We start from the raw sequence: 9409 nt of genomic DNA, 5'->3' as shown, positions 1-9409 counted from the left end.
TAACTGTAGTGGAAACTTTATTTTGTAATGTGTGGTGATTTTCGGCACTTTTCAGTTAGAATTCGCCACGTTACAGAGCCAGAAAAGGCTTTGCGGACGGCCCGCACATTCTCACGACTGCTCAACAGTTTGCGTGACGGCCCGCACATTCTCACGTCAAGTTAATTGTTTATACATCACAAAGTGTCCGTGAAAACCAGCATACGCAAGCTTTTCGTGCGTACGCAACGTTTATACATGAGGCCCCAGGTCTTGTGACTGAATAAGATTTTACAATCTGCATAGATTATACCAGAAGTAGGATTAACCCACTGAACAGACCGATGTCCATGTTTTAAAAGCTGATTCTCTCTTCATAAATTGACAGCACCAACAGAATACTCCACCCGCTCAGAAGGCCGACGTTCTGCAGCAGAAACATCAGCCAGGGTCTCTTGTTGCTGATGTGGACCATGGTGGGGAGCTGAAAAGAGAAAGACGAGAGATACATGTTTCCATTTTAATATCAGCTACAGTTTGTATTGTCTGGTAAATAGTTCTGTAAACGCAAATGCTCACCATGTCAGCCAGCCCCACGTACAGGAAGAGTCCTGCAGTAATGGCAGCTATCCACTGTTTGGTGGCGAGGTCAGTAGCTACAGCCAGAGCGATGTACAGGCCGATGAACGAAGTCATGGCACTGCCAAGGTTTAAAAGCAACGCCTTGCGGACAGACACACCACTGTGGAGCAAAATGGCAAAATCACCTGGAGAGAAGAAAGAGCAACAGGGTTTTGTTAAGAACTCTTTAATGGAAAATGATCAAACGTGTGTGTGTGTGTGTGTTCTTTACCCAGTTCATGTGGTATTTCATGGCAGAGGACAGCTAGTGAGGTGGCCAGACCAGACTTCCATGACAGGGAGAAAGCTGCGCCCATCGCTAAGCCATCTGCAAAGTTGTGGATCCCGTCACCGATAGTTATCATATAAGGCAGCAGACGCTGTTCTGTAAAGGCAGACAAAGTATTAGTTAGTGGTGGACTAGCCACCATGATTAGCACTATCCTCACAATTCAATGATAGCATGCTTATTTTTGTGCTGGAAAATGTTTTACTCACCTCTGGTGCGCTCTTTCAACCCTGAAAGAGATGTCTTATGGTCTTCATAGCCAACCTGAAACATACATATTATATTAAACATTCAATAATAATAATAAAACATGTTATTTTAGGTTGCCTTACAGTGCATTAAAAACATTAACCATACAGGTAAAACATACATGTAAAAAGAGTGAAAGGTGAAATGACACCAGCACAGAATCATAAAACAGGAAACATAATATTGACATATTGTGTTTGTCTCTGTATCTTTACGGTTTCAAGATTTTGCTTAGTTCTAGCTGGAGCAGCTAAGGGTTTCTCACACATGGAGGCAGCTTACAGCCATGTTAACAGGTAATAGTATTAGCAGTAGTAGACACTTTGTTTACAGAGATTTAATGGATTCCAAGAGGCTTCACAGAAAAGCATTTGCCTGCATTTTGATTAGTGTTCCACCTCAAACATTCAAGTGTTAATGTATGTTTCTAACCAGTTCTGCTTTTGAAGTTGACTGTGACATGTCTTTTTGTTTCCTCTCCTGTTGATACATCTCTAAAACCCTCCCATGGTCACAGTGATGAGGCTCTGATTCTTCCTAAAGAGAGAAAGAGACAAAACAATGAGTAACCTTAGCCTGAAGGTTGGGGCAAAAGGAAAGGTCATGAGTAAGAAGTAGGATTTGAGAATGTAAAGAACAGAGTGGTATGTTGGGCAGGAATAAGATTGTAAAATTCACCTAGAGGCAATACAGACAATACAAATAAAATCATTTTAGACATTTCTTTGTCAGAATGTAATAATTGAACGCTGCTGTACATTTTGGAAAACGAGATCCTGTACAGATGCAGATACAGTCAAAGATTTTGTACTTGTAAATTACTGGTTTTATTTCTGGGTAAACTTTTTTGTATTACATTAATAATTTGACATGATTTAAAGCCGACTTTTCCTTGCCAGATTTAGGTGTAAAAATAAAAGGACAAGCTCCTACTAGGTTCCCATGTTTTCAAAAGCTGTTTTTTTAAAGTCAAAATGGTGAGTCTATATTTATATTCTTCATATTGGTATGGTATTTTTTTCTCTTACCCCATGATGATGTTGATGATGGTGATGATTATCTTTATCTTTATATACGATGAGAGAGAAGATTGTTTCCATCAGATAAAAGTAGTAGATCCCAGCAATCAATACCAAGATCTTGTAAATATAGTCTGGAATTTCTTCCTGTTGACCATGCTGCGATTGGCTGCTGGTGTTGTCTGAGTGCACATGTAAACCTAGAAACTGGACACCGCAACAAAAATCACCATGATTGTCTTTCAGCTCTAGTATAAAAAAAAGAATGTTTTGTTGCAGCTTTAAAAGTGTTCGCTCACCATGGGTATTAGGTGCAGTAAGGCATCTCCAGTCAGTGAACCTACAGCCAGGCTGATGCAAAACTGGATACACAACTGAAACACATTGGTGCAGGAGGTACACAGCAGAACCACAATGCCAAACATGGACGCCAGTGTTATTACAATATTGGCAATGGTTGCATAGAGGTATCCTACAGGAGAAAGAAAGAACAGAAAAAGGAGGGTCAAGAACAGATAGACTATCTTTGAAAGAGATATCTGGACACCTTTATTAATATTTTGCAACAAAAGAAAAAAGAAATATGAATGTAAAGTAAGCCTTTATTACCACAAAACCTTCTGACTTAGAAGCTTGTGAATCAGAATTTTATTTTATTTTATAAGGTTACATGCTTACACAGTTACAACCTGAGGGTACTTTCAAGTGCAACATCACCTGCCATATTTTCAATAAGAGGTGGAGGCAGGTTCCCTGTGGCTCTTTCAGAACGGTCACTTACTCTCAGCCTTGGTGAGCCCATCTGGTGTTGGTGGTTCTGTGATGTCTGCACACGCTCCGCTCAGAATCTGCTGGAGGAGTGCAGGGCTGAGCCGAGCCAAGTCGGTCCGACCCAGGACAGAGGAGGCAGAGCTGTTGTCTGCCAGACCGTAGATCAGGACCAGCTCTTCAGCTGAGAAACAGAACTGGTGAAACATATGAGCACAAACTGTCTGGTAAGACTTGGGTGCTGTAATAAACTGTCAGCTGTGCTGTACGTGTTCACCACAACCACTACGGACTTGCATTTTTCTGCTCATTTAACATGCAATATGTACCCGATCCCAGGTGGTGTTTCCTTCATGCCCCACGCTCCTCTTCCTCCGTCTGAAACCACTATGATCGTGATAGTGAGAGTGTTCGTCCTGGTGTTGGTTGTCATGTTCGTGGTCAGGTCCGAGGTTGAGACTCCTCATGAAAGCCTCCAAATCTACACAACACAGATACAACCTGCACCTCAGCAAAAGAACTCCAGGATTCAACTGGTTTTAGTTGATAATATGACTAACCTTTCCTTCTAATATGACTAACTTTTCCTTATGTTAATAGAAAGAAAATAACCACAAGGTGTGTAAGTTTGTGAATACAAAAATACCTATGTGTATAATAGATCTTGCAATTTTAGTTTTCTAAGTGGTTAAACCTAAGTTTACAGAGTCTTTGAGTGATGACTCTCTATCTATGCATGTATCTGTGTTTTTCTGCGTTTCTGAAAGGACATTTACCCCCGACAGTGAAGTTCTCTGACCCCAGACGGTCAATGATGAAGTCCAGGAAGAAGCTCTCCTCAGGCAGTGAGTGGCTAATGAAGCAGTGACCTTGCAAGGCGTGATACAGGACACGGCCCAAAACTGCACCCACTTCCTGTCTCTGTTCTGCTGATGATGCGTTGACCTCTGCCATGATGTCACTGGCTGTTACACAGCTCTGGTTACCATAGTGATAAGAGAGAGAAAGGACAAAAAAGGCATGGGTATAACCAAAAGAGAGTTTTACCTACTGACTCAATATAGAGCTGAAATTGTCAATTCATTGATTAGTTGATCAACAGAAAAATAACCGACAATCATTTTGATGATTGATTAATTGTTTAAATCATGTTTTAACAGTTCCAGTTTCTCAATTGTAAAAATGTTATGCTTTTGTTTGCCTTTATGTGATTGTAAATTCTATATATTTAGGTTTTGGATTGTTGGATGGTCAGAACAAGCAATTTGATGATGTTACCTTAGACTTTACATAAATGTATGGTAATTATTTACTATTTTCTGATGTTTTTTGCAGATTAATCAATTGTTGCAGCCCAAATTCAATTACGATACTGTTGTCAGGAAATCACAGAGCTGTCATTTTGATCAGCACTCTTCCTGAGGGATATTTCAATTCAGTAGAAAAGCAGGATTGAAAGGTTTCCCAGATAATTGAATACAACTATGCCATACTCGTGCATGTTTCCTTTCCAAATAGTTTAACTTGAGTAAGTAAAAAAGTAAATATTTGAGTAGTTTTTGTGTAGCAGTAATGTTTAATGTCTCTTGGGAGGGGCCATCAACCACAGATGAATGAACACTAAACAGTACTTTTTTAGGTTCGGTCTACTAAAAAATACTTGTTGTTGTAGTCTTATGTTTACCTCAATTTCTGAGGGCTTGTAGTGGTCGTGGAGCTTTTTAAGCAGCACCTTCAACCCATGAACGTGTATGTGCTCGTTGTCATGGTCCTGGTGCTGCTCCTGATGTGTGATTTCATGTAGGAAACGTTCAACCTCCTCTCCCCATCTCCCCTGCCTCACCGCGGTGCAGACCAGGCCAGGGGTTGATAGGTACAGGACGCATCCGGCAGCGAGAGCAGTGAACTGAGACCCGCTGATGGTTACATGTTTTCTGCCTTTTCCAGTTTCATCCTCTCCATGGGTGGAGTGATTCTTGATCAGCTGGTTAACGGCATCTGCTAGATCACACTACGCACAGAGTAAAACACATTCAGATCTCATATCACTTTATTGGTCAATTCAACCAAACCCAAGGGTAGATTAGAAAAATAAATATGCACATTGCATTAACAGCAACCTGTAGTATAATAATTATGGCTATCAGCTGCTTTTATTGCCTTCTATGCAAAACAACTTTTTCAGATTAGAAGTAGGCTACAATATAAATCAAGATACTATTTATGCTGACAACAATCTGACCCAGATATAATTAAGATAATTAAGAGTTTGAAATATGTACAACTTTAACAAATGTTCAACATCTGACCCAGGTGTGCCTCACTTACCTCTAATTGTATTTTGCCATATGTTATTTGGCAGGCTTACTTATCTCTGATGTTTTTGCTTTACCCATGTTTCTTAGTTTCTCTGTCTTTATAATCCAGAGACTTCACTGTGAAGTTTATTCTGAAACTACTTTTAATTGAAGAAATAGTCTCTATGAAAACTTGGATGTATTTTATAAAGGTTTCTTTTTTTATGTTTTAAGGAATACAAATTAGATGTAATTCAGTTGTATTAGAATGGCAGCATTAGCAGATTGATATCTCAGAACATGCACATAAAATCAAAACTATCTGCGTGGCTAAATACCACTAGGATGGTAAGGGAGAAAATGCATTTCTGTGATTGAGGTGAATTGACCCTTGACCCCTAAACTGTCAAAACAGGAAACAAAACTGTTAAATCACAAGGTCCAACTGTTGAACTCATTGACACCAGACATGACATTATAGACTTTCACTCTAGGTCAAATGTGGTTTATTAGTTTATTGAACCTCATGAAGGTTTTACTCATTAACACTAACAAGTTATATTACTCAACTTGCCCTGCTTCATTTAATTCAGTTCTTTATTAGGAACAATTAAAGTGTGTTATAATCCAAGCTATTGTATTTTTGTCCATTTTATTTATCAGCAGCCACCTGAGTTGATTCTTATCAGCCATGCATTGTCCATTTATGAAGATTATCGCTGACATGTTGCAAGTTCAGGGACTTCACTCTCAGTCGTACTGATACTTTTGCCTGCAAAAGTGCCCTAATCAGTAGATGAACTAGTCTAGCATCAAATGTTTGATAGAGTAATCATTTTGTTTAGTCATTAAATACCAAACACATTTAGTCTGATTATGACTAGCTAAAGCTAAAATAGAACTTTTCCCATTGAGATTATATGTCTATTCAGGCAGGCATTTAGTTAATGTTGTTCGTTTTTATATTTTTATATTGCCATTCCTTATTTATTTATTGGATTCTCAGTTGACGTACATACTACAGCACAAACTTTATCCATCATTTTCAAAAATACAATAAAATGAACCAAAATATAAATAAGTAGGCTACTTGAAAAAACTTTAATAATTTCATTTCTTTGGCTTTTTAATTTAGTGTCTTTTATTTTATTGTTATGAACTTATTTATCTTGTCTATATGTCTTTTCTCTATTGTGTTTCATACTGTAAAGCTTGGAGCTGCATTTTATATGGGCTATGAAAGATGAAAGGTGTTATACAAATAAAGTTATTATTATCATTATTGTTGATGTTATTACGTATAATTATTATTATAAATAATAAGGAGAATAACAAGAAGAAATCCAGTTTAACAAGTTAGGCCTTCAGTTAATCACTTTTGGACCTCGACCTCTCTCCGCTGCACCTGCAGTCAGTCACCTGGCTCTCTTACCTGGCTGCGGAGTTAAGCCTAATAAAACTTACCTTTTCACACGACACTTCACCGCACTGCACACGTTTCTCCAGTGTATTAAAGACGGAGCCGAGGGACTCCCGGGTCAGATACTGCTGTCCAGGAGACACGACGCTGAGCACAGCCGCGTACACTTCCTCCATAGCGGGAGACCCCGAAACAGAACCGAGCAAACCCCAACTGGCAAGAATTAGCAGCGCGGAGAAAAACATCTTACAACTTTGTTTAAAAACTAATTTTCATAAGAATGGATTAAAGTAAAAAGAAAATGTACAAAATAGGCCGTTAGAGACTGATACAGCCCAAAGGTATTTCTACAGACACATTGAGCTATAGAGCTCAGCTCATAGCTGTTATCAGTTTAAAACCACAAGGCTGCGCGTTAACTGGACCTGGATTGTGATTGGCTGAGACGTGGCATGTACTGTCCTATACCTGTCTTATTAAAGTAGAGGAAGGCCTCTACAACACACCTTGAATGTAGGCGATCAGATTACAAGATTGATTTGCTCCTACTATATGAACTAAAAAGCTCAAATTTTCAGTTAGCCCTTATTCCGGTTTTGAGAAACTTTATGCAAGCTGGAAAATACTCCGATAGAAACCAGATACTACGCCATGTACACCTTATCTGAATCCTGGACACTGATATGATCATGTGAACAGGGATATGAATATGAATAACCATTTTATGTTCCATGTAAACTTACTCACTGACCGAAGTTTGAATGAATGTTAAATTCTGATGTTTTGGCGGAGTAGATGGTTAAGAAAGCTTACAAACCTTAAAGATTTACCAAAACCTGCTTTATAATTACAGCACCTCCAAACTCAGTGCCCAAATATTTCAATGTTAGACATGTCAGACACAATTTATTTTTTAAGAGAGTCTGGTAACACTTAGAGAAAATGTTTTATGAACTCAGAGATTAAGTTAAAATGGGAATAAGGCATTGCCTCTGAAAGCATCCTGGATGTGACGTTAGGCAATCTTTTACATGTAAACCACCAAAAGTATGTGGACATCTTGGTCCAAATGAATGAAGCTGACATCATCTTCTTAGGCCTGCAGACAGCTAAACAGACAAACGATGATGCTGTTAGTCATTAAACACCAAGGTGCTTCAAACATGAATACATTATTTCAAATTTGTCCATCACTCTGTACAGTTCCTTGTAAAATGATGACTTCTTTAAAAATGATCTGTCACAAACATTGCTTGACCAACTTGACAACTTTTCTCCATTTTTAATGGCGACGATTTAAGGGAAATAACTTTCTCGAAGGTGAAGTGACTGAAATGTCAGCTATGAAGACAAAAGGACAGAGGTTTTATTGTCTCTTGTAAAGAATGTAAGTGCTTGTTCGGTGGCATGGAGAAATCACTAGTTTATAGACTTCATAGATGAGTGCTCTTCAACATTAGGTAAGTGTAGACAAGGTTTAGCCTTATAAATTTAAGCTAAAGCTGTGAGTACTGCTACAGTCCATCAACATTCGACTTTGTCCCTGTTTGTTTCAACACTTTGTATCTATACATGAGTATCAGTACAGAGCTTGACAATCTTAAAACACTGACTGACAGGACAAATAGTTAAACACTATGAATCTGTTGTTACAGCGTGATTGAAAATATTGTTGTACTCTCTCTTAATGAAAACCTTACAGAGTGTCAAACAGGAAGAAAAATACTGTCATAGGTTAAAAGTCATGACATTTTAACATCATGACGTTGTGTGTACTGTACTATAGTCTGCTTCAACATGTCCACCACACACAACCTGCATCAACCTGACCTCAACAGAAAAACACTGAAGAAGGGTCTTGAAAGAGAATACAATAATATAGATAATACAATGCAATGATGAAAGATCAAGTTTGCATTTTTGCATTTTCTTGTGTTTCTTTCTTCGTGTGTTTGTGTGTCTGTGTCTGTGTCTGTGTGTGTGTGTGTGTGTGTGTTCTCTGCATTATGTAACCACCAGGTGGTGCAGCTACTCTGTGTATAATCACAGCAAATAATTCATCTGAGCTGCAGTCCTTCTGATAGGACCGATCTGAACTGGTATTTAAATGTGGTTTAATTTTTTAGGTTTATAACAGAGGTTAGCAGTTAACTTTATGTTTGAGCAAACTATTTTGATTATTGCTTGAGTGTAATTAATAACACTTGCTTTATTTGTATGATTTACTGTGTGATTTGAGATTTCAAAATGAATGGCTGTTAATTTAGAAACAAAGGAGTGATGTTTTTGCTTTTCTTAGATTCATTTCTAATGGGAAGTTCTACTTTTAGTTTTGGAGTCATTTAGCTGATTGACCAAAATGACAAGCAACAGCAACAGTTCTACTCAGACAATTGTCAAGATTTGCTCTGTTTATATGCCTACACGATTGACCCACCGGTTAATTTCCTTGTCTCAACAAATGTCCAAATCCATAGCTGTTGTTAGTTTAGTATTGTTTTGTTTGTTCTTATCTGGATGTGATGAGAGTCAATGATTCTGACTTTCTCTGCTGTTGCTTCATGTCTGAACTGAAATCATGTCAACAGTCGCTCGCTGTCGGCCTCACAAACCACTGAAGGGAAGGATATTGAGTTGATTGGCTGCACATCACTTCACACACATGAACAGACAGCAACACACAGAAACACACACACACACACGCTGCCTTATGGCATGGGACCCCGGACATCTGCCCTTGCCACACACACACGCATGCACGCACGCA

General features: G+C 38.6%; 1 protein-coding gene across 1 annotated transcript; it reads right to left on the bottom strand.

Annotated features, from left to right (window-relative positions):
* Positions 1 to 6986, bottom strand: slc39a4 (solute carrier family 39 member 4). The gene is made up of 12 exons (XM_039820706.1): positions 6687 to 6986; positions 4610 to 4936; positions 3702 to 3903; positions 3255 to 3406; positions 2939 to 3122; positions 2457 to 2629; positions 2167 to 2364; positions 1571 to 1675; positions 1099 to 1153; positions 833 to 985; positions 559 to 746; positions 1 to 463 (listed from the first exon to the last, which is right to left on the bottom strand). The coding sequence occupies exons 1-12, from the start codon at positions 6885 to 6887 to the stop codon at positions 335 to 337; spliced, it is 2067 nt and encodes a 688-aa protein (XP_039676640.1). The 5' UTR covers positions 6888 to 6986; the 3' UTR covers positions 1 to 334.
* Between the last annotated feature and the right edge of the window lie 2423 nt (positions 6987 to 9409).

Source organism: Perca fluviatilis, chromosome 13, assembly GCF_010015445.1.
Source record: "Perca fluviatilis chromosome 13, GENO_Pfluv_1.0, whole genome shotgun sequence".
In the NCBI taxonomy this organism is placed as follows: Eukaryota; Metazoa; Chordata; class Actinopteri; order Perciformes; family Percidae; genus Perca; species Perca fluviatilis.
This window is presented reverse-complemented; position numbering and strand designations above follow the sequence as displayed.